The sequence below is a fragment of the Harpegnathos saltator genome, unplaced genomic scaffold, assembly GCF_003227715.2.
Source record: "Harpegnathos saltator strain DR-91 unplaced genomic scaffold, Hsal_v8.6 scaffold237, whole genome shotgun sequence".
In the NCBI taxonomy this organism is placed as follows: domain Eukaryota; kingdom Metazoa; phylum Arthropoda; class Insecta; order Hymenoptera; family Formicidae; genus Harpegnathos; species Harpegnathos saltator.
The window spans coordinates 599,468-624,984 of NW_020230025.1; the positions used below are offsets into that span (position 1 = coordinate 599,468).

The window sequence follows — 25,517 nt, forward strand, 5'->3', positions numbered from 1 at the left end:
CGAGCGCGTAATTCTTTCTCTCTCTCTCTCTCTCTCTCTCTCTCGCGCGTCTAATCGTCTCGGGATTATCCCGTTGATTATTCCGCATCATTTATCTCGCGAATCTCGCGAGCTGGCCGCGAATCCGCTGGCGCTTGACTCGCGCGGAAAAAGTCCCCCGTCAAAGTCGAAAGAAATTGTCCTTTCTCCACGAGGGATCGGATTGCAAATATCCCGGAGTTTCTCGCCCGTATAGCATTACATTGGGGAAGCGTCTCTCTAATCGCGCGAGTGTTAAAGGTTGCTGTCAAGGAATATCGATGGACGGACGGATGTACAGCGCGCGCGCGCGCGCGCGCGCCGAGTGAAAATGCCATTTCCGCGCATAATGCGGCATTATTCGAGCCCGCAGCCTGTGCAACGGGGAAGCGAGCGCGCATAAATAAACATCTTGTCGATAAAGTAAATAAACGTTGCGTTTAATAAGATCGCACGAGAGCCGGAAGGGTCGGCCAGCCAGCCGACCGTCACCGTAATCACGCAGCTTTGCGCGCGTCACGACGTGTTCTCGCCGCCGACCTACATATATTTTTCCAGCCGGCCGAATAATGGAACCCGCGGATTGTTTATTGTACTCCGCGCACCGGCAGGCAGTCGCCCCCTCGTCCCCTCCCCTCAAGCCCCGGAGTTCCTCTTCCCGCGATAGATCCCTGCGCGCTCGGCCGTCGCGGACGCGGAGCCCCCTCTGACCATCTGTCATTTGTCGGTTGAGATTTTTCGACGCGTCCGGCCGTTCTGAATGGAGAAGAGAGAACTCGTCTTCTTCGCTCGATGGCTCGTTATCGACAGCAAACTCGCCACTCGTCCTCGCACGTCCTGGCGGCGCGTTAATAATAATGTCAGGTAGACCGTGCGCTCTCTCTCTCTCTCTCTCTCTCTCTCTCTCTCCCTTTTTCCCTGTCTTCCTTTCTTTCCCTCTCCATCCTCTCTCTCTCTCTCTCTCTCTCTCTCTCTCTCTTTCTCTCTCGATTCACGAACGCCGGAGAGTGTTTCCCGAAAGATAAACGCGTGCCGTGCGCGCACTCGGCCGGCGCTCCGGCATTCAACGATTCGCACGGGCAATTAAGCGACGTGACTCGCGCGATTCCCGATATGAAAACGTCATGACGCGATTAAGGACTTCCCCTGTCACCTGTTGGAACGACAGGGTGTCCGAGGGACTTGTTGCCGCGCGCGTGTCGCCGCGGACGAGGTGGAGGGAGGGAAGAGCGACGCAGGAACGCGCGCCGTCCGTTTACTTTCGAGAGCGCGGGCGCGTGCGATTCCGATCTCGAGGAGCGAAGATCGAGACGGTGGACGAAGGAAGGTGGATGAAAACCCAGTCGCGCCAGACTCCGTCGCGATTACGTGATGAAAATAAAAAGAGAACAAGTGAAAAAAGGGAGAGAGAGAGAGAGAGAGAGAGAGAGAGAGAGAGAGAGAGAGAGAGAGAGAGCACAGCGAGATTCAATGTTTTATTGACAAGTGTTTGATAGCAATAAAGCCGCGGCCTCTTAACGTCCACTTGGAGATCGTTTCTCGTTACGATGATTACGGGGTACCTAGATACGAACGGAAACTACGTTGATACTGGTAGTTGCGCCCAACATCGAAACACCGTCGATCCCGCCCGCGGTCGGCGTCGCGATCGCCCTGCCCTTTCGCTGTTTATCAAATGGACGCAGCCGTCGATAAGCGCGACGCCGTAATGATCCCGCGCCGCCGTTTCGATCAGGACGGCCGATCAAACGAGAGCGTGATTCCGACGTGAGCGCGATTCTGCGGTGCCGCCGAGGGGAAAAAAAAGAGAATGAGAAAGAACGGAAAAAGAAACGGAGGCGCGGAGTACGAGAGTGAGAGAGACAGGAGCGAGCGAGAGCAGGACGAGGGTGACCAACGAGGGAGAAGCAGAAGAAGAGGAGGAAGAGAAGAGAGAGCCCGGGGTTCTCGCGTATATTACCTACCTACGCGGTTCGGACCTCGCCGAAAGGGCCAGGGGGAGCCCCCCTTCGTGTTCGCGGCCGCGAAATAACGTCAGTGGTTTGTGGTTTTTCATACGTGCGAGAAGTCACAATGGTGGATCCGTCGGTGCGAGGAACGATTCCCCTGTGCGGACCGAAAGAAGGGAGAGGAGAGAGAGAGAGAGAGAGAGAGAGAGAGAGAGAGAGAGAGAGAGAGAACAAGGGGGAAAGGAGGAGGAAGAAGAAGACGAAGAAAGGCGAGAAGAAGACGAGTAAGAAGAAGAGGTGGCTTTTGTTCCCACCTCGCGCGCGCACGAGAGAGCTCAGCTCGACGCGGTCTGCCACTTTTTCACGTTTGCCCCCTCGCGCTCCTCCCCTCCTTCTCTCTCGCCCTTTCTCTCCCTTTCTCTTTGTTTCATCTTCTTTCCCTGTGCGCGCCCAGTCACCCCGTCGCCCTCTGCTTCTTCGCCGTCGCTTCCTCGTCTCTACCTATGTCTCTCTCTCTCTCTCTCTCTCTCTCTCTCTCTCTCTCTCTCTCTCTCTCTCTCGTCTCTCCCCTTCCGAGTGCATCCTCTTCCACGGCTGATGCCCTTTGTCTCGGGGAAATGCGATTAGAAACCCCTCGCGGTGCAATTTTCAGGCGGTTCCGTCATAATAGCGCGTCTATTAGTCTCAGTCTCTCTCTCTCTCTCTCTCTCTCTCTCTCTCTCTCTTTCTCTTTCTCTCTCTCTCTCTCGAGCAGCGGGGGACGGTCTTAAACGAACTTTGCCGCCGTTTTCTCCGTGGTCTCGCCGGCCGGCTTTCTCGTCGCGATCTCCAAGATACCCCGTGTCGGGGGCCCAGTCGAGACGGAAAACATCTGTTACTCGATCTCGATTCCCGGCGCCGCCGCGGCGTTGCACTATCGGTAGGCGGTGCGCGCTCTCGATGATGCCGGGGCGCGTAGGTATTTCAATTTAGAACCTTTCACATAGCCTTAACGACCGTACACGGCTTCCGCGGAAACGCGAGATGGATAAAGCCGCGTGGAAATGACCAAAGAAACCGATCTCATCACACCTCTCCTCACATCGAGAGAGAGAGAGAGAGAGAGAGAGAGAGAGAGAGAGAGAGAGAGACAAGATTAATTAATCGTCAATTACACCGTTGTTACAGTGAAAATTCGACCGAAAGCGAGAGACGTCCGCGTGGCCGCGTTAGGCCGCGCGGCGTCGAGGTGCGGCAGCAGGCTTTATTAGCTGTCAGAAACAATGAAAGCGAAACAAGCCAGCGCGAGAGGATCGATCCTACCGCGGCGCGGCGGCGAGTCGTCCAGCGAGCGAGGACTGCAGGAAGAGGAGGATCGCGGGAACGACAGTCGGAGACAGATACCCGATGCTTTGTGGGCCATAAATAAGTCAGCGCGGTCGATGGCGGTCAGCGGTAGCGCGCAGCCACAATCGCGTTTGTATTTTGAGCGACAGCCAATATTTAACTCCGGCAATGGCAATCTACGTACGACGTCGGCGATTACGAGCACGACGAGGAGCCGAAAGGGCTACCGCGAGTCGCGTCGCTCTCGAGCGGAAGGCGAAGGTCGAGAGGCTAGCCGCGCGCGCGATCCCTCTCTTCGAACGTTCGACGCACCGACGCGACAGCAGGGGGAGAGAGAGAGAGAGAGAGAGAGAGAGAGAGAGAGAGAGAGAGAGAGAGAGAGAGACCCCAACATGGCTTTCTCGGCTAGGTAACCGGAGATGACTGGGCGAGAGCCGTGATCCCTGGAAAACGATTCCGGGAAGACCTGGAAGAGACGATAAGTCACGAAGAACGGTGGCCTGGCATTCAGAGAGCGTCCTTCCAGGTCCCAGGAACGTTGCGCTGCTCTCTCAGGTAAAATCGCGCTTTTCACGGGTCAGCCGGAGCAAAGGTTTTATACCCACGAGGAGAAAGGAATCTAAAAGATACCCCCCCCCCCCCCGTCGCATTCCGGAGATGGGAAGAATTACTCCTACTGCTCTCGACCAACGACGACGAGACTGCGGCGACGACTTGGCCGACCAAATCGAAATATAACCGACGACGATTACAAGAACGCGCGCGATTACTTAATCCGACAACGACGGTATCGTTGAGACTGGAGAGCCCGCCGGAGCCGCCGATAATTGTCATAATTTAGAACTTTCTCCTCTCGCGGTTCTCCCGCGGAAGCCGCGCGACTAAACACGACAATGAGAAAATGCAACGTGTAATGAGCGAAGAAGCCGAGATTCGTCGACGGCCGCGCACGTGAGAAGGCCGAATGAGGCTGTGTCACCTGTCCTCACCGAGCGCAAACGGCCGGTCGGCTTTGCGCCACGCGGTTACGCGAGATTATTGAGGATTATTCTTCCGCGTCGCGCGGGAGACTCGGCAATTTGCCGAAACGAGGAAACGACTCTCCTCCGGGGGCGGGGGGGGGGACTGACGCTCTCCCTAACGACCGCGGCTCTCGCTGCTAATCGCGGATTCCGAAAATGGATTTCTGCGGCCCGCAGATCTCGCCCGCGGCGGCGACGATTCGTTTCGGCGGCACCGCGAGACAATGTCCGTTTCCTGGTGGCGAGGTACGAAAGTGCCGCTCTGCCGGTGGTAATCGCATTAGCGCGGTCGCGCCGCCACGGAGCGACAGCGACGCTCCGTCGCGAGCAAAATCTCCCTCCGACTCTGCTCTCCTTTTTCTGCCTCCCCCCCCCCTCTCTCTCTCGCTCTTTCTTTCGTCCTTTCTTTCTCTCGCTCGAAAATTACCGCGTCCCGCACCGTGACGAATCCGTTCCGCGGGATCGGTTCTGTCACCAAATCACGCCGCTTTTGCCACGCTATTCTCCAATCGAGATAGCCGGCAACGCTACGCTAACGGACGCACACACACACGGCGAGCCGCGTGCAACGCGCACCGCGGCATGATAATTTGCGCTCAAAAAAGTTTATTAATATCCTGACTGGCAAAATAGAAACGAGAGTTTCGGCCGGACGCGATTCGGGACGGATCGCGTGTTTGCGAGAAGCAAGCTAGGCTACGTGCGATTAATTACGCTCGCGCGCGTTTTTTTGCCGGCTTCTCGACTACTCTCTCGTATGTTCCGAATGAAACCGCGCTCGCCCGAAACGAGCCGTCGCTGCTGAATGACGAATTGAGATATTAATGGTACGATCGCGATTCGCGAGAGACCGAAAATGTGATTCGGAAATCTATCGCTCGACGTTCAACGGCGACCCGACGACGACGACGACGACGACGACGACGACGACGACGACGACGATTTTCGGTCGTTCGAGTCCGAGCAGAAAAAATATCCGCGGGTTCTCTCTTAATTAGAAGACACCGACGAATAACGCGCGGGCCGATTGAACGAGATAAAGCTGCTGTGGAAGTTGCGGGAGCTAAGTGGACCCCTATTCGCTACCGACAGCTTCCAAGGGCTCCTAATTGTCAAGATCGAGCACCATAATTACACCCTCCGCGATTCGTTCTCGTCTCTCTCTCTCTCTCTCTCTCTCTCTCTCTCTCTCTCTCTCTCTCTCTCTCTCTCGCGGCTCGTCTCCCCCGTTAACGGAACCGGACGAATTCTCACTGCGCGGCAAAACGACGCCGAGGAGCGACGACGACGGCGGCGGCGTCGTTGTCGTCGGCTAATTCGACAGGTAGAGAGAGAAATGGAGAGAGAGAGAGAGAGAGAGAGAGAGAAAGGAAGAGGTAGCTTAACCCAACAGATTAGAGGGAGAATCGAGAAGTTCGGCTTGATAAAAAGCGATAAGAAACCACTCCCCTAGAAACCTATGACCCCTTTCACGTGTTGTCTCTCGTTCGCCACATTATAAGTAGGCGCAGGGAGAGAGGGGAACCATTAGGGATCCCGAATAGATTGTCTTTCGCCGCTTAATCGCGCGAGTCGTCGTCCGAGTCCCCGAAATTCAGTTGAAGCGATAAAGGTTCAAAGAGAAGTTCTCTCGAAGAGAATTGCTAAGCGCACGAGAGAGAAAATTATCGCCGAGACAGGATACGTTAGAATATGCAGAAAAGAGCAGCGACAAAGCTGCGCGGTAACGGTTTTCGGATAATATGCATAGACAAAATATTCGTATATAAATATTCGTATTAAAACTTCGAAAAATTCGCATCAAAAAGAAAATCATCTCAGACAGAGTAAATTATACACAAATAGACAAAAGCTAAAATAATAAAAGCTAAAGTAATAAAATGCTGCGCATCTTCAATATCGGAGAGAGAAGAGTGCTGATAACGGTCCTCGAGAAAATAGACATGTTGATACCGATAGGACAAGAAGCATTGCGTAACTTGTTGTTTTTCCGAGAGACACTTTGAAAGCGGAATTTACGATCAATCTAATGGAGCATTTCCACATTTCCGACTTTCACATCGACACTTTGAAATTTTGTCGGGCTCGCGTTACGTACCAAGCTCGGTTGGTACGACTTTATTGACAAAGAGATATCACGTAGGTGGTTGATACTTCCGAGAAACGATGATAAAACCGAGCAAATGTTGTGTATATGCTTTATAACCATGTCTATGTGAGCATCGCGATTTTCCGCGAAATCCGTCGAACCGCTATTGCCCAGCCCTTCTCTCATTTTTATAGCGATTAATACCGAATAATAATTTTAATCGCGAAAGTACAGAAAGACAACGCGGTCGAAGTGAACGAGGAAAAAATAAATCATATGTCATCAGAAAATTAAGAAAAATGTACATTCAAATAGATATGATTACAGGCAGATGTAAGTAAATGGATTAATTTCAAATATAAAGAAACAAAAATTGATAGAAACGGCTACAAGCCGGAGATCAAAGCGACTGGGATTTCACTTATCGCGCTTATCGCTCCGCGATTATTAGACACGCCAATTATTTCCTCTTTATAATCGCAAGTTGCGATTAGATCATCAGAAGGTGGATTCTGATGCTACGTTCATTACACCGTTTAGCATCGCGTCCCTCGTCAACGCACGATCGCGTTCTTCTTGCCGGGGCAACGTGTTTGCTTTGCGTCTGTCATTCGACCTGTCGATAGAGTAGTGTAATAAGCTACGAATACCAAAGCCGCGGCGTGACGCCCACTCGACCGCCACATATGTGTGTGTGTGTGTGTGTGTGTGTTTCGTAACTTTCCATGAGCCGTTGCGGTTATTTGCATCCTGTTACACTACCACAGCTCGTTACGGACTTCGTCGACCAACGTACTCGCGCAATCGATGAACTAATTGACGGTTGTTTACAAAAAGAAAACGGCGCGCGAGCGAGCGAGCGAGCGAGTAAACCAGCGAGCCGGGACCGCGTCCCGCCTAAAAGCACGTTTCGTGTTTACTATGATACAATGTCCAAGGAGACAAATTTCACAAACATACGCGGATATGGATGACGCATCACCTCTGCGTGACCTAACGAAAATGACTTGAGCTTGTCCATATATTTCACAAATACCTGTGTGAAATTTTCAAGCACGAGAAAAGACAGATAATCATCGGCATTTCGCGCGCTGATTGCAAATGATCACTCTATGATCGTCGTATGACGTACGCGCAAACGCCCAAGTCGAAATGTTGATATTCTACATCATCAACACGGTAAATTCTATGGAATTTGTAGGATCCAACGTCCCGAACAAAATTCCGAGATGTATAACCTGCACAGGCAGCTAATATCTTGCCATGATGCTACAAATGGTTATTTTATCGAGTAATTTGATAAACATGTACGAGTGTGGGTAAATATAATTAATACACAGACAAATATACGCATTTCTTTATTTATCTTTTCTTTTTCGTTGGAAATCTCAATGACGAACTTAGATTCAGGAAAAAGTGTAGAGGAAAAAGTTGTTGCTGCCTTACGATCAAAGTAAGATCAGGTTAGGTTAGGTTAGGTTAGGTTAGATTAGGTTTGGTGAATTGTTGAGAGAAAGGTAGCCAAAGTTGAGACAAAGATGCAGCGTGCATCAAGACTGATTTCAATTTAGATTCGATACAACAGCGAAAAATAATCAATATACCAAAAAGAGATTGGCGGAGATTCCGGATCGTACTCGCCGCGCGAGGAACATTATTCGATGCAAAGATCAACAATTGCAAGGCTTGAAGCAGATTATAAATTTCGAATCGGGCATATTTCCTCGTTTCCGCGAAAAATTCGCGGGATATCTGTCAGAAGTGCGGAAACGCTCCGTGCAAGAAAGGATTTGCAACACACCTGATCATACAGAGTACGTCGTCATCGAACTTTCTGCGTCCTCCTGAGTCCTGACCCCTGGCTGCTGCTTCGTCGCACAGGACACTCACTAGACACTCGCGACGATTTTCCCGATTCGAGCGCAAAAATGTGTTAACGAACGCGACGCCGACGAGAATCCGATCGAATATTTGAAGAACGGACGCGGAATATTGTTAACGCCCGACCGGATATGCAAACAACTGGACGATACAGCTATCACACGCTCGTATCCCGCTCGTCGGCCCGAAACACAATGACGCGCGGTCGCGGTCGGACAAGTGTAAACATGCGCGAGATCAAAACAATCGGCGAGTAGGACAGAAACTATTTCCCCTCCCAGATGCCCACTGTTGTCGGCCACCGATCGATAACGCGCACATTCGGCGACCGCGAGATTGTAACAATCAACATTTCGGACGTTTACGGCAATCTTCGTTATCAGGAGCGTCACACGCGCGGTACTTATCGGAAGGGCCCCGAGTCGAGATTTAGGATCTGTTGTAGGATAAGATTGTAAATTTCATAGGTGTTGATTTATCCACGTAATAATACTTCTTACTTGCAACCCCTTCATTTTACCTCGCCTCCCCCTCCTGCATCTCCAATCTTTATCGACATTTCCAACGTCAGTAATATAATTTTATTGATATCTGTGTGTATAATAGATAAAATGTGTAATATATAAATATGTAAAAATGTTGCGATATAACACGGAGTCAACGTGCGAAAAGCGAGGCAAAAAGCGCAAGTTTCTGCCTGGCCTAGCCCGCAAAAGTGCAGACAAAATATCGAGGTAATAAAAAATGAAATAATTCCCAACATCCACCTCCTAAGATATTTCTACAGGATCTATTATACTCTCTGTATCGTCCCAGCATTTTACAGGTTCTCAGGTGGTTCTTTTCGGAGCCTTGGGACCCGAAGGAAACGGGTGCTGAGAAACGATTTGTAGCATCAGAGAAAAAGCCAATATTCCTCGCGGTTCCCCGCGGAGAGAACCTTCAAAAATTCCAGAGAATCGGTAGGATTAACGCAGGATTAAAAGCTCGACTCCGGTCGAGCTCGAATCCATGCGGATCGTGTACACGAATACAATGCCTCGAAGAGAGTATTGCGAGACGACGTTGGAATGAATAAATTCGTCTCGTTCGTGCTTCTCACGCTCCTTGATGGATTTGTTGGACTCACCAGTATAACACCAGGCTGGCCAGACGACAGGGCTCTCGGTGTCCAGCTCCCTCATTCTCTCAGCGACCCGCGGACATCTCCACTCCGTTCTTCCCGACGTGGCGGTAAGAATGTCCAGTTTGACAATCGGCGTCGACCTTCACCCGTGCGATTCTCTGCCCTCCGGTCGGACGTCGCGAAAGAGCCCGACCTTTTTCCCCGATGGTCTCTCCGGCCAGGAACCACCTGTTGCACCAAGCTGACCGGAGTCTTGGAGACGAGTCCACCGTCGAGGATCTGATTTCGATGTCGCTCGACCGGACACACCACGGGCTTCTGCGAGAACGCGGGTCGTCGGATGCGAACGATCGAGGCGGTACACGTGCAAGTGAAAAATTCCAAGAGACAGATAAGTCTTTTTAGATGAGTGTTCGGCGTTACGGTGCTCCAGTTACGACGCTGATAAGGCACGGACGACGCGTCATCGACTCGCCACGTCCTCGTATCACTTCCTCTCCGCCGCACTGTCGTTCGTGCCAATGTTCATCGCAACGTCGTTACGACGACGACGACGACGACGACGACGATAGAGGTATCGCACCGACTATTAGCGCTATCTCTATGAGCGTGCTGCTATCGCTACAACATCGCCGGGACACGCGTGTTACACGGAAAGGTGTCTGGCACTCGAGACTTGAATCGCGCACTAAATGTCACGGAAATGTCAATTGCCGTGCCGCCGACGTTTGACACCTTCACTGGATTTGTCCCCTTCCTCCTCGGCGCACTTGGTAGACGCTCGGATGGCCGTAGGGATCGCACACGATCGAGTCTCTGAATTATCACTGCGACGACTTTTCTCTCTCGTCGTGCCGGAATCGCCGGTCTCGGCAGGCGTTTCATTCACGTGGGTAGCAGCGAGAAAGCAGCAAACTCCGACACGGCGTCGCGATATCTGCCGATATCCGAGCCACGTTTTCGATCATGAAACGCTCTTATCTGCTATCATCGCGACGATAAGTTTCACCAACGTCCGTCCACTCGTCCGTCACCGTCGGACTCATCTCTCTCTCTCTCTCTCTCTCTCTCTCTCTCTCTCTCTCTCTCTCTCTCTCTCTCTCTCTCTCTCTCTCTCTCTCTCTCTCTCTCTCTCTCTCTCTCTCTCTCTCTCTCTCTCTCTCTCTCTCTCTCTCTCTCTCTCGCTCTCCCTCTCTCCCCTCTCTCTCTCTCTCTCTCTCTCTCTCTCTCTCTCTCTCTCTCTCTCGCTCGCTCGCTATCTCGAGCTTCACAGGTCACTTGTACGTTGCCACCTGTGAACCTGCGCCCGCCGGTGTCAAGACATCACGTCGCGCAACGACATCGAGCTATCACTGCCTATACAGCCTCTGGCGGGCTTCACTTTCTTCACTCTATCCGTACACTGACGGCCGACCGTGCCCGGTAATCGCAGAGTATATCCTCGACTCGACCGATCCTCGCCTTCAGTCCCGGGAGGATCGTTGACGTACCGCGGGATGACACGACACTACTACACGGCACTACTGCGTGAGGTGATGTCGAAGAGGATAGACGGATACACAGAGACAGTAGGGGCAGAGAAAAAGAGAGAGAGAGAGAGAGAGAGAGAGAGAGAGAGAGCAAGATAGAGAGAGCGAGAGAGAGAGAGAGAGCAAGATAGAGAGAGCGAGAGAGCGAGAGAGAGAGAGAGAGCGAGAGAGAGAGAGACAGAGACGGAGACAAGTAGGGGGATAGACAGAAGTAAAAAAGATGAAGGAAGAGATAGTTAGGGGAAAGGAGAAAAGAGACAGAGAGAGGGAGAGAGAAAGAGAGAGAGAGAGAGAGAAAGAGAGAGAGAGAGAGAGAGGGAGAGGAGAAGGGGGAGGGAGAGAAAGAGAGAAAAAGAGAAGAGAGAGGGAAGAACCTGACCACCGGACACACTGCTCTCGCCTTGGTAGGCACGACACACAGGTAAGCGGAGTGGCACTTGGGTTGGTGCACCTGCCGCGAGAGTCCGCGCCGTAATGGGAGCGGGGCAACGGGCGGCAGGTAGGCAGGCCCTCCGCTCGTCAACCTGCGGAGAAGGGGAATCAGTCACATGGCGAGTACTCTGCGCTACCTGCGAAAGAGGTGGTAGCCGGAGTAGATGGAGGTGGTGGATGAACGAAGGTGGTGATGCTGGCGGCGGTGGTGGCGGAGGATGCGGTGGTGGTGGTGGTTTTGGTGCTGCTGGCGGTGGTGTTGGTAGTGACGGTAGTGGTGGTGATGGTGCTGGTGGTGGTGCTGCTGCTGCTGGTGGTGGAGGAAGACGAGGAGGAGGAGGAGGTGGAGGACCGCGGTAGAACGCAGGAGCAGGAATCATCGGGAGACCTCGAGAGGAGAGCCGACTGGGCCGGCACCGGTGTAACCTGTCGCGAGACGATCGGTGTGTCGACGCGGCGACTCCGCCTGAGAAAAATTCGAGGCGATTTTCTCACGTCGTGGAACGACGACGACGAGCGCGGTGGGGGAGGGGGGGGGGACGGGGAGGGAGGACCGAGACCTGAGTATTCTCGCCCCTGAGACAAGCGAGACAACTGCCAGAGGTTGAGGAATGAGAACGACACACCGTGAGAGGACGTTCGCGTTGATGATCGCAAATGGTCCGAGTAAGATGCGAGACGTACCGAAGTGGAACTGTCGTCCACAGTAAGGCGAAAAGCGCAAACTAGAGCGGTCAAGAGGCCTCGAGGAGACCGTTGAGCAGAGTTTAATTGAACGGCACGATTGGCGGTAATTGAAAGCGCCAACACGACCGAGTATCACAGCGTCCCCCGCGACGTAGAAAAGATGGGAAAGAAGCTGAGGCTGGCTGGCTGGCTGGCTCTCTCTCTCTCTCTCTCTCTCTCTCTCTCTCTCCCGCCTTTGTTCGCGGTGGGGAAATATTTAAACGCTGAGGCTATTATCGAGACAGCACGCTGGAGACGCACATAGTGCGTCCGCAGTCTCCCCCGGCTTGGCTACCGATTATGGTTCACCGGGATGCTCTCTCCCGGTGAACCTGGACTCCATATTTGGACCCTCTTACGCCACGGCGCGGAAGAGCGCCCATTGAATTCCAGACGTTTCCCCGAGTAACCGCCGGTGGAACTCGACTGCAACGGTGGCTCGTACCGCGGTGCCTCTTCCAAGCACGTCGCTCAATGTCCGGCTATCAATGCTACGTCTTCCTTCGCCGGAGCGCGACCGTGCTGTGGCTCGTATAGCAGTCTACGTGGACACTAGAACGTCAGATGGAACGAGACGCGGAACACCTTGTCCGTGTGTACCGTCGTACTTCTTCAGGGATCTCGCTCGTAAAACAATATCGTCGGCCTGCTAGCGCGGCTTCTGGAATAGCGCGATCGTTTCCCTTGGAAACGATCATCGCGACTCGTTCTGCAAACACGTGGGCGTGCTTCCTAATATACGTAAATTGTGGATCTTTTTGAGAAATGGGAGAGCAAACAAGAAGATATAATTCACTGCTTCTTTTTTTTTTCGTCAAATAAACAGGAGCCCAACGCGCTTGGTCCTGCTGGGCTCCTCGAGGTTACGCCGCTCGGAGCAATCTTATCGGAACTTTGACCCACGTCACTGGCTTAACCGTGACGTTAACTTTCACTCATTTTGCATCGCATTCTTTCAAGCGCGCCAAGTCTGGCGCGCTCGCACTCGATTTATTCAACTAGCCCACGCACTTGCCCGCAATCTCTTACAAGAGATCACCCTTTCTGCGATAATAAAATACTCAAATGAAGAACACAAGGAAATATCATCCGCGCTCATGTCATTTCACCCCCTACCCACCACGCCATTAAAGAGCAGCCCAACCCCGTCAGCGACGACCGCGCGCGCGCGACTCCCCGGCGTAATCCTGGAACACGGTCGCGCGCCGCGAACGCGTTATCCGCAGGATTACCCGGGCAACGTCGCCTCAGGTGTCCGGACGTGTTCAGAACCGGTGCGCGACCGCGGTGGGAGGATATCCCGGCGTGTACGGAGCAGCGCGCCGCGCTGAGATGAGAGCTTGTTACGTTAACCATCATATTGTTTCGCGAGGGCGAGGCGCCCTCGCTCTTTGCCTCGCAACCGCGGCGCGGAATTGTGCGTGGAGGAGCAACGAGTAGCGTCGGCACCACGGCTTCGAGGTGTACCATCAAGGACGATATATCGCGGCCGATATATATCACTCGGGAGAAAGAGACAGAGAGAGACAGAGAGAGACAGAGAGAGAGAGAGAGAGAGAGAGAGAGAGAGAGGCAGAGAGAGAGAGAGAGAGAGAGAGGGAGAGAGGGAGAAAGAGCGCGCACTCCACCTCTACAGGTCGGGTTATTATACGTATGTATGTATGTATGTATGTATGTATATATGTACGTGTGTGCGCCCGAAGGCTGGCTGCGAGCTCCTCGTTTAGATATCCGCTCGGCCGCGCGAGATTATTCGAGCGAACGACGCGAGGCGCTGCCGCTCGCTCGTCGAAACGTCCCGATGGACGGTGCATTATATTGGTATCCTATCTGGCGTCGAGAGATCGGCGGGCTTCCGCAGGTAGCGATTACCACCTCGGTCATTTTCTTTCCCGGAGAACTATCGCCGATTAAACGGTCCATCGACCTGCTCCGCGGGGATGTATTAATCTCGCTCGGTCGGGCCGATACGACTCCGTCGTCGTCGTCCTCCCCCTCCGGCCCCGTTGATCGGCCGAGAGCGGTTCGCGGGAATTAATTAGCGGGCGAGGCGGCCGCGCGCGAAAAATCTCGCGACGTTAACGAACGTTCCGAAAAAAGTACGGAAGTCCGGGCCGAGCTCGGACGATCTCTCGCGCCCCTCTCGCGGAGGGCAGCGGACTTTCCCTCGGAGCGCTCTCGTCGATCGACTCGTACGCGGACTCGAGCGCGTTCTCACGACTCGTCCCGGCCGAGCGATTTAATGCCGCGGAAGGGCCGATAACTATGCCTGTTATCCAAAAGCCCGGTTTTTCCCCGGCCGCTCAACGGCCGGGAAACGCGGCCGCGGCTCGACTTTTACGCGCCGCGTAAAATCGCACTCGCGCCTCGCTAGCTACGCGCCGCGAAGGAACGCGCCGGCGCTTTTCCGCGATCGCGACGCAACGCGATGTCCGCGGCAGCACCTGGCTGCTGCTGCTGCTGCTGCTGTTGCTGCTGCTGCTGCTCATCTCCGGAGACCAAGTAACCGGTGGCGTTCATGAATACGTGTTCATTATTTATGAGCAACGCCTCTCGGCATCAACTGGACCGGCCCTCTTTATCTACCGGTAGGCAGCCGGAGAGGAGGAAGGCGAGAGCGGATAACGTATTACGTCTTCATATTTTTTTCCCCTCGTGCACGCCCGGTAATTAAAGGTGCCCCCGCCAAGGACCCCGATGATTTACCGGCGATGCCGGGCCGACCTGATAAGATGGGACCGCTTGATAACGAGGCTCCCCTTTGTATATCGAGGAGCCGGATCGAGCCACGGTGCGGTGGATCCGTCTGCCGTCCTTATAACGTTCGTATAACTTTCTAGCTGCCGCGGAGCTACCGCGGCAGCGGGATCAGGTTTTGCCTTATCGTCGACGACGACGACGACGCTGGCGCAACGTCGGCCGCGCGCGCGCGCTACTATGTGTCAAATTGAGCGCGATAACTCGCGCGACGCGCGGCTAAAGTGAGGCAACGCGTCCTCGCGGATAATTTATGAATAAACGCGGCAAAAATCGCGTCGCCGTAAACGACCGGCGCGCGCGATACAAAAGTATCGCCAAGATGGCTCGCGCGCGAGGATCCCGGCTCGAGTCGGGCCGCGAGAGCGCGAGAGAGTGTCGTTACGCGTCGCACATTTCACCGCGAGATACGCGGTAGACGCTATTTTTGCCGGCGGAGATGCTTCCGCCGAGAGACATTCGCCGCTGATAAAACGACCCCGTCCGCGTCCGTCCGATCGAAAAACCTCCTCCTGATCCCCGGGGCCCGCAGGCATCCGCGGCATCGCCGAGGCAGCGCCGAGGGGTCGGCGCGCTGAGGGCGGAGGGCGGGAGAGGGACAGAGAAAGAGGGGAAAAAGGCAACACTCCGCGGCATTCCCCTTTCTCATTACGGTATGTTGGATCAAAAGTGCTCATATTTCATAGACTCGTTCTGGCGTGCCGCACGAACCCCGCGCGATGGCCTCCGCGCCGCTCGCGCGTGTACGAGAAGTTACGGTCCCGTTGAGTGGAGAAATTTACGTTCGTCAGCAAAACGAGAACCGCGCGAGCGCGCGCGAGAGAGGAGAACGACGATGACGCTGGCGAACGAGGTGGACGGGCTCCGGTGCCCGATGATGATTTCGACGATTTAATTGAAACGTCCAGCAAACGGCACTAAAATCTCCCCACCGATCCTCTCTCTCTCTCTCTCTCTCTCTCTCTCTCTATCTCTCTATCTCTATCTCTATCTCTACCGCACCTCTCTTCTCCGCCGCTCCTTTCTACGCTCTCTCTCGATGATGCCCGCGATCATTTTTACTCCCTCCCTTCCTCCCACCCTCTCTCTCTCTCTCTCTCTCTCTCTCTCTCTCTCTGCCTTCTTGGGGGAACATCTTACATCAGTGTTTTTCAAACGGAGCTGTAATATTGCCCACCGACATCGGCAAACTTGCCGAGTCGTCGGCGATCGGGTAGTTTTCTGCGCGCGTGTGCGTTACGTCGGTGGAGACATTTTTGTTCGAAGACCTGAAGAAGACACCGGGACACTTTCGCGGCAACACTGCCATCGAAAACTGTCGACTCCAACGAGACGCCCCGAGTCGTCTCATTTATTTCCGCCGCGTACAAATTATTGCGAAGTGCACTTAGACAATTGTCCTCGAGTTTCAGAACGTGAATTCAAACGCGTCGCCATCGGACAAAATAAGCTGCGAGACTAAACGCATCGTCGCGACGGAAGCCGACGATGTGTGAAGAAAAAGGAAGAACGATCGTCGCCTTCGCCTTCGCAGTACTCGCCGGAGCGTTCACGAAATGCCCGCGAGGAGCCATTCCCGACGACGAAATTTTCTGACCGGTCGAAGGAAGTTTTATTGGCCGTTTGATTTACGACGAGCTACGAGGCCGCGACGCGCAATTTGTTGCGCCGTATTTAATTTGCCTTAAAAGAGCGGCCGTGAGAGAGGGAGAGAGAGAGAGAGAGAGAGAGACGAGAGAAGAAAGGGACGAGGGGTCTCGCGCCTCCCGAGAAAGCGTAAAAACGATAAACGGGCGTGCGCTGCTTTATGGAATTTTTATTACGATTATTTGATGTATACTGCGCGAGCGTTTGCCTTAATGAGCCGCGCGAAGCGGATCGCGGTGCATCCACGAGGACATCGAGATAGCAGGCGAATTCATTCGCCGCCGCGCGGCCGATTTACTCGTCAACGGCTGTCCGCGAGAGATCATCTCTATCTTTCGCGGCGCAGGAAATAGCGGAGCCAACGAACCGATGCGTCGGCGAACCGATCGATATCTCCTCGAGCTACGACGCTCTTTTTATCTCCCTCCCTCTCTCTCTCTCTCTCTCTCTCTCGCTCTCTCTCGCTCTCTCGACCCCTTCCTCAGCCCGTCTCTCTATTACGATCGGTCGTTAATTGAAAGGAATAGCATGAAATTCGCTATTTTCAACGATTCATCGTCCGCGATACGTCGGTCGTCCGTATAATTATCGGTAATTCCAACTCATTTCGCGTAATTATCCGCGATGGTATAACCATCGGTGCGGGGCATCGGTAACGTCAGCGTTAATTCGAGAGGGGAATTGACATTGATTTTCACGATCCCGGGGATTTTCAATTCGACACTTTTTACAAAGGCGCGGCCGTAATTGGACCCCCGAGTGAGATTCAATTAAGGGAGACGTGTCCTATGGGAGAGTTATCCGTCATCTCACATCGGAAGCTGTAATATATTAATGAATGGGATCTTTTCATGTAATAGGAGGATAGGAGCACGACAAATGAGACATAAACTCGAAGACGAGCACAGAGTCTCTCATCAAGAGGCAACGCTATCCATCCGGCATCGTTGCCGGGATCGGTAAATTAAGATGGAAGAGGCCCCGCGAGTTTTTCGGATCGTCGAAAGGCCGTGTTCGCGCCGATTAATATCGCCGCAGCCGGCGCGATACGATAAACGAGATGATAAATACGAACACGCACGATTATACCGCGGCGAGGTTACGCCGCGAGATACCGATGAATCAGCGGAGGTAAAGGTCAGACGGATGAACGTGCACTTGAAAGGTCAAGGAAAGATGCAGGTGTCGAATGGCCGGTGTCGGTCGGCGAGAAAAAGAGAGGAGAAAAAGGGATTTATATGAGCGGAATGGTCAGTCATGCCAGCTTCGATATCGAGTGGCGTTAACGATTTCGCAGAAGAACCGTCGCGGCGAATACGTCTCCCGACATCGTCGAGTCTGTCCAACGTGACATCACGCGGCGAGAATTCCGACGGGATCGTCTTCTTCTTTCGAGTCGCGCCAATCGCAGGTGTCGATCGTGTCTAATCTCGCCAGTGACGAGTCATTTGACGACGTTAATTCGGGCTGTTCCAAAAACGCGACGAAGATTTCTCGACTCGAGCCTGGACACGCGGCTGAATAAAATAATACGTGCGATAATTATAGACAAGCGTTTTATCGCTTTCGCAGAACGTGCGCTGTCGGCACGGAGCGGTCATTTCATATTTCCGCGGGCGACGCGCCGAGAGAGACGTCGCGTGTCTCGTCGAGCGATATAAATAAGAGCGGCTTAATTAAACGTCGCGCGCGATGTGTTGTGACACAGTGTCGTGATTATGCAAGGACTACGTCGCGGCGGTTCGTCCTGCGCGCGACGACGACGACGATGTCTCTCCCCGGCCGGAGGGACGAGAGTTACGTCGCACCGGAGATACGAATATCGCGTCGGCTCGTCGTCCTTTCGCCGCTCGAAATCCGCAATTTACGGCGCGATTCGGTATTAATATTCCGCCGGCCGCGCCGCTCGACCGGCGTGACGCGCGCAGCGCGCTCTTCATTTTCGTTTATCGCCGGCGCACGGAAATTTAGGGCCTAATGTAATCCAATAATTTATCCGGCAGCGGAGCGAAAGAGAGAGAGAGAGAGAGAGAGAGAGAGAGAGAAGAGGAAAGAGGAGCCGCATATACGCGTAGAGACGTAAAATCCGCTAATTTAGGCCGGTAATTTATACGGCGACGGTGCGCGAGCGTCAAATTCTCTCCTCCCGATTTATCCGCGCGTTCGCTCGCTACGATACGAGAAACGGGTCAGCGGAAACTTCACGCCGAGAGAGACGCACACGTTCGCAAAGCGCAAGCGCGAGGTTCGCCATTTTCGGCATTTTCACGCGAGAAGGAGCGTTTCGGCGCGTCGTGGAATAAAAACGCGCGAGGGGGCAAGCTCGCATGACGCGCGGAATGAAAGTCCCGATCGAGCGCAACGAGAGGCAGCGCGCGGCGCTTTATACGCTCGCTAGTCCGCGCTATTAAGAAGCCATTATCATAAACATACTTGAGCAGCCGCGAACACGTGGAAAGCCGCCGACCGCGAACCTTCACCGGCGAGAGTGCCCGGCATCGCAGCGAGGGCGCACCGTCGAAAATCCTCGAGGAAATCGACGGCTCTGAATCGCCGTGACGGAATCGCGAGAGCGGCACGCATAATCGTCGAGAGGAAGGAGCGCAGAGCGAGCGAGAGAACGGCGAAGAGAGAGAGAGAGAGAGAGAGAGAGAGAGAGAGAGAGAGAGAGGGGCACGTACGGTGCACAAAGTGCAATTTCATAATTTTTGCCTCGTAAAATCCGAGCAATGAGCGACGTAAAAATGAATAACTGGAGGAGCGTTCACCCGCGGAACGAACAAGTCGCTGGAACACCTCTCTCGCGTCCCTCCTCGGGCCCTTTCTTTCCGCCCCCCTCTTGCCGCCCCGACTCCTCGGGATCCGCCAGGTCCGTCTCTCTCTCGCACTCTCACCGGGCGAGGAGGAGGCGGCGGCGGCGGCGGTGGTTGCGTTGCGCCGTTCCGCGGCCCCCGTGGCGGAGTCGGAGAACGATTTTTATCTTCCGGGTGGAATAGATTATCTTTATTTACGAGCGATCTGCGGTATGGGCAAATTGTTTGGGAACGAGTGAGGGCCGCTTATTTAAAAGCCGTAAACTATTCAATACGTGGACGAACTGAAATCTCGCGCGGCGAAAGTGTGAGAGAATACGCGCGTGTACTCACGCGTGCGCGCGCGCGCGCGCACGCACGCACGCACGCACGGATGAACCTCGCGAGCCGCGATTTTTCTTCTCTCAGCCGCTCGCTCGGAAAATATGTCGCGCAGGCGAGCACATCGGCGAAGCCGATAATTAAAAGATGATCGTCGCGCGTAATCGTTGCGCAGGCTCGACTCGAGCCAAGTGAGCTACAACCTGAATGATGTTTCCTCGTAGAAACTCCTCGGCTGGTAGACCACCTGGGGATGTGGAGCGCCGATGAACGGGCAGCCGAGCAGCCCCGCGAAGTAGCGTTTTCGAAATCCACCTGTGCATTTTGCGCTGCAAGCCCGCTCGGTCAAGTGCACGTTGCTGCTACGGCATTAACGGAACACGTAGAGCAGATCGGGCCACGCTAATAACGCTAATAGTGCGTTACACGCGAAACTGGTCTAAGCCAGGCGCGTCTGTCGCACGAATGTGTGTATCCAGCTTCCCGGCTCCGAAGAGAGATAAAAACAGGCGGAAGCCGCGGCGGAAAGGATAAGCGAAGTATCGCGTATATACACCAAGACGGAAAGAGGGAGTGAGGCCGAGAGGGGAGTGCCGCGATGAAAAGAGCGCGCGAGAGAGACCGCAAGAGATTTCTATCTCTCCTCTCTCGACGTTATCGTGACTCCAAATGACACAGCGGCCGACACATTCGTAATCCTGAACGAACGAACGAGCGAGCGAGCGAGCGAGCGAGGAAGCCCGGGAACGAAACCCAAAGACACATCCAGATGAAGATACCAAGGTAGCCGGAGGACAGTCTCCGACAGTGGCGTTTCAGCCAGGTGTTAAATCGCGAGTACGACGATTTCGCGACGATCGATCGGGCGTCCCGGGATTTTGACCCTTCGAGAACACGAAGGATCGGCGTGCCCTTAACCTGAACGTGACTCCGGCTACGAACTCGCCGACTTTCGCGGGGTCAATAATCGGCCAAGCGAGTCGGGACGAGATCGCACGACGACGGGGTCTTAATTCGCGCCGAGTGACTCCTAGAAATGAAATACAATTAAGGAAACCAGAAAGAGGCGTAACGCGCCGTAAAATGCGAGACGCGCCAAATGCTACATATCGACACTCGCGAACTGCACCCAGGATTAATAATGCCGGCGTGCCGGTCGTCGGTCAGGAGCGAGAGGATGGGGGCGAGGGCAGCAAAGGATGAGAAGGGGGACGAAGAAGAAGAAGAGGCTGAAGAAGTAGTAGAAGACGGAGAAGAAGAAGAAGAAGAAGAAGAAGAAGAAGAAGAAGAAGAAGAAGAAGAAGAAGAAGAAGAAGAAGAAGAAGAAGAAGAAGAAGAAGAAGAAGACGACGACGACGACGACGACGACGACGACGACGAAGCAGAAGAAGAAGAAGGTAGAAGAGAGGAGAGGCAAGGTAGAGAAGAGCAACAAGAGGTGCAGCCTCGGGTGCCGGGCGGGGCTCAGATGTTTATCCCGGTCGACCTCTTCTCCCGTGCCCCCCTCCCGGTGCCCCTCTTCGCGGTCCCCGATCCGTGCCCCCTTCACCTCCGGTTCTTGCGGAGAAGGAGCGCGCCCTCGGCAATCCGGCGCTGCGGAGCGTTGCATCTACGTTATGCGTGCTCTTGTTGCTCGGATGCACTCACAGTGGCGTCGCAACCGTCTCCGCTCGCTCCGAGAGAGAGAGAGAGAGAGAGAGAGAGAGGGAGAGAGAGAGAGAGAGAGAGAGAGAGAGAGAGAGAGAGAGAGCTGGCGGACGGAAATATGACAGGCTCGAGCGCGTATGGCCTCCGTCGCGAGCGACGCGCGATACGCTTTGAGTCGCAGTTTGCTTACTCGCGGACTCGAGAGGAATAATTCGACGCGCACGCGAGTCGAGGCTCGACGTGACGAATTCTCGTCGGTGATAATTGGGACGAGCGGCCTTCGTCGCCTAATTAATACATTAACTTCTGTTGGAACGATACTCGCCGATGCGAAGATATCGGGTCGCCAACGGTTCAAGCCCGCGAGGCTAAAGTTTTCAGTTTAATCTTCAGGAAGAGGCGAAATACGAAGTGATTTGAAATCACTTGGACACGCTGCCGTAACGGATGATTAGCGGCGGAAAAATGCAAGGACGCGTCTAAAATTAGCGCTTTATCGCGCGCGTATACGAGCGCTTCTTTCGCCGCCGCCGTCGCCGCCGCGATAAATCAAAAGCGAATTGACTTGATGTATCACAAACCACATACGTGTGCGCGTGTGTGCGCAATAACGACACCGCTCGTGTCGCTCGGAATGTTTCTTCGGGGAATACTGAAAATTCTCAGAGTAGGAGGTCAGCGCGAAAAAGCCGGGCATGACATCGCGTAGAATGAGGCGGAATGAAAGGTAGAAAGGCTCGCTTCGACAACCGTATCGATCGTAATCGAGACGACCGGAAAGAAGAAGAAGAAGAAGAAAAAGGGAAGGAGAAAGAGATCGCAGGAGGAGGAGGATGAAGAGAGAGAGAGAGAGAGAGAGGTCTTCGGCTTGTGACGAGGCGTCGGACGGTCGGCACTCGCAAAAAAATCAACGTTAATCAGACACTTCGTATCGCCTGTACTCAGCTCCCGGTGAGTCGAGCGATCTAGCTCGCAGCAGGTTCTTCGCGGCAAAAAATCGATGAATGAACTTACGCCAAGCGGATGCTTCGCGCTCGAGTTGATCGGCGACCGGCGCGGTTTTACGAGTGTCCATCACGCATATCTTCATTATTATTTGTTACAAAGCGCGTGCGAGATTCTTTCTCCCCCTCTGACCCCTCTTCTCAATGTGTGTGTGTGTGTGTGTGTGTGTGTGTATGTGTGTGTGTGCGTGTGCGTGCGCGCGCGCATGAAGAATTTTCAAAACAGATTCAACTAATCTGCAGAGGAAGAGAGACTACGAGAGACGCAAAGAATGCGAAACCGGACGGATCTGTGTCCGAAAGTACCGCGATGAAAGTCGTCGCGTTTGATATCCCTCACAGATAGCTCTAATTGTTGCTTGTCGCGGCAGCTTCGTCCTCTCTCGTCTCCCATCAAGAGGGAGAGAGAGAGAGAGAGAGAGAGAGTCGGGCGCCGAGTTGCGAAAGAAGAAAAAAGAGATTCTATCGAATAAATTATATTCCTCGTCAAACGGTAGTCCGAGACGTTTCCATGCATATGTATGAGACAGACGTGCTTCGCAATTATCGCTAAGCAATTAACTCGAGCCATCACGAGTTAATCTCCTCTCCGCCGAGAGCGTCGCGTTTTACTTCGTCCCTCTTATCGTTAGCGCTCCCTCCGGTATTAACACAATAATACAATTACCCTTAATCGCCGGCGATTCCGAGCGCGCGCGGACGCAACGCGGCGCGGTAGGCCGCCGATCTATCGATCAATGACAACGCCGTCGCGTACAAGCGCAAACGCGATCGAAGCCAATCATCCGCCGACACACCGCGGCGCGGCGCGGCGGCGCGCACGCGGCCCCATCGAGATAAAGCCGCGGCATGGGCCCCGGAGGAGGGCCGAGGGCACCTACACGCCTCGCGTTCGCTCCTCGGTGTGCTCCTAGAGATTCGTCCGTAAGGATGGTTTCATCGAGCACGTATCCCGCTGATGACGCACTTCCGGCCATGTGAACCCTCGCGCGCTGGCCCCCGTGATAATTCCGGAGGTTCGAGAAAGAGGAGAGAGAGAGAGAGAGAGAGAGAGAGAGAGAGCCCGGGGAGCGGGGGGAGAAGGAGAAAGAGGGAGAGAAAGAGAGAGGAGCGAAAGATCCATCCACCGTGACTCCGTGGCCCCGTGACGACCCCGAGGAGATGTTTGCTCTTGTTGCGGTGCTATGCGCGCCGTAGCGACCGGCGGCTGTATGGAAGTACAAGAAGACGGAGAGGAGGAGATGAAGCAGAAGAGAGAGAGAGAGAGAGAGAGAGAGAGAGAGAGAGGAAGAGGAGGACGAGAGAGCGAGGCGAAGAGGATCAAGGAAGAGAGCAGCGCGAGAGAGGAGAGCAAGAAGTCGACGGCGCGGCGGCGATGAGGTGGGGCAAGAGGCAGGGAGGGAAACCGGCGCGGGCCGGAGGGAGAGAAGGTGGTGGACGGGTCTTGATCCAACGCCTAGCCTCCGAAGGAGCTCGCTCGGGCGCCCGATGGTAGCGGTTCGCTCATCATTGTAATTACTTCGCAAGGATGTACCAGTATATTGGATCATTATCGACCGCTCCATATCTACCACCTAGGCCCATAAGTATAGACTTATGCAGACCGAGATCCGTCGCCCTCTCTTCGCCCCCTTCCCCTCTCGCCCCTCTCTCTCTCTCTCTCTCTCTCTCTCTCTCTCTCTCTCTATCTCTATCTCTATCTCTCTCTCTCTTTCTCTCTCTCTCTCTCTCTCTCTCCCTGGCCCGCATGTACGCGTGTACGCATGTTGCACGCACATACGCAAGAGGGACACGCACAGAGACGGCAGGGGAAAAGGAGAGCGAAGCGGACTCGGAGGGACAGGACGGTGGCAGGGCGAGAGAGAGAGAGGGAGGGAAACGCGATCGGAGCACGTACCGGCTAACGACTCGTTCGTACAGCTCTTTCTCTCTCTCTCTCTCTCTCTCTCTCTCTCTCTCTCTCTCTCTCTCTCTCTCTCTCTCTCTCTCTCTGATCAAATAACCGCGGCCACTTTCTAAAGGGCCCCTGCGCGATTGTCGAAGAATAGCGCGCCTCCGCGCGCTCTCGCGAACATCCATTTTCGCGGAGGGCAATGATAGCGGCGAGAACAACCCGATGGCGCTTCACCTCTCGTATGGACTCTCTCTCTCTCTCTCTCTATCTCCCTCTCTCTCTCTCTATCTCCCTCTCTCTCTCTCTCTCTTTTTCCTCTTTGCTCAGTGATCTGCATGATCAGGTGAGAGAGATATGCGCGAAACGCGGTGATGGATAAATGGCGGTTCAGATTATAACTACATTAATTATTTTCATTCGTTCCTATTTTTGCAAAGGTGAGAAAAGGGCAAATCTATGAAACATTAGGGCGAATGAGATTGTTGGTTGTGCGAGATGAGACGAGCGTCGCAACGAGTATATACGCACGCCGGAAGCGACCGGTTGTATATACCTATATAGCTGATCGATTAAAGGATATAGTGCAGTAATTATCGTTACACGGTGATCTATGGGCTATAAAACGGGCTTTATAACTACATACTTTTATCGGGGAAAAAACGAGGGACTGCTATATCCTTAATGTCGTGCTAGGGTCTACACGGCCCAAGATTCTAATCTCAGAGCATAGTTTCATTTTTTACGTTAGCCCTACCTTCTTGCTCGCTCCATTCGTTTCACTTCGGCCAACAACGCTAAAAATATCGATTATTAGCTTCTTCTCGTAATCTCGGGCTTGCGACGAGGAAATGAGGAATGCTCGCTTTTATGTTTGCGTCAATCGCTCAGGCCAAAGCCAAGAAGGTGGGCACGAGCGTTTGATCCGTCGGTGGCTTATCGCGGCGAGCAATTGCCATTACGCGGCGATTTATTGGCCGCGAATCGGACGCGCTGCAATATTTAGTTAGACGCGTACCTCCGCACGGCGACTGGTGAGGAAGGTTACTTCATTTTACACATACATACACACACACACACACACACACACACACACACACGCTCACACCCTCCCTCCTTCTCTCCAGCCAAGAGCTTATTATTATCTCAGCCTGTGCAAATAAACGACTCAGCCAAACGTGAGACACCTCGGCGCGCTCGGCCCTGCAAAATCATTCCGCTTCGCAGAATCGGCCCCGCGGAATGCCGCTGAAATTCGATCACGAGCTTGTCGGCTCATACGCGACCGCGGAAAGAGGCACTTCCACTCGAGCGATAATCGCCGATACGCGGTCGATAC

The 25,517-nt window shown here is 53.8% G+C and overlaps 1 protein-coding gene across 3 annotated transcripts in view; it reads right to left on the reverse strand.

Moving 5' to 3' along the window:
- The window catches only part of LOC105184726 (rho GTPase-activating protein 17), a 141,462-nt gene that overhangs the window by 101,796 nt on the left and 14,149 nt on the right, over nt 1-25,517 (reverse strand). Inside the window, exon 1 of one of the 3 annotated variants that reach the window (XM_011143682.3) lies at nt 9,415-10,495. The exons of the other annotated variants lie outside the window; for them this stretch is intronic. Within the exon in view, the coding sequence (XP_011141984.2) occupies nt 9,415-9,469 (55 nt within the window). The 5' untranslated portion in view covers nt 9,470-10,495. Of the gene's footprint in view, nt 1-9,414; nt 10,496-25,517 lie in introns of those variants that run through there. 3 annotated transcript variants of the gene reach the window in all.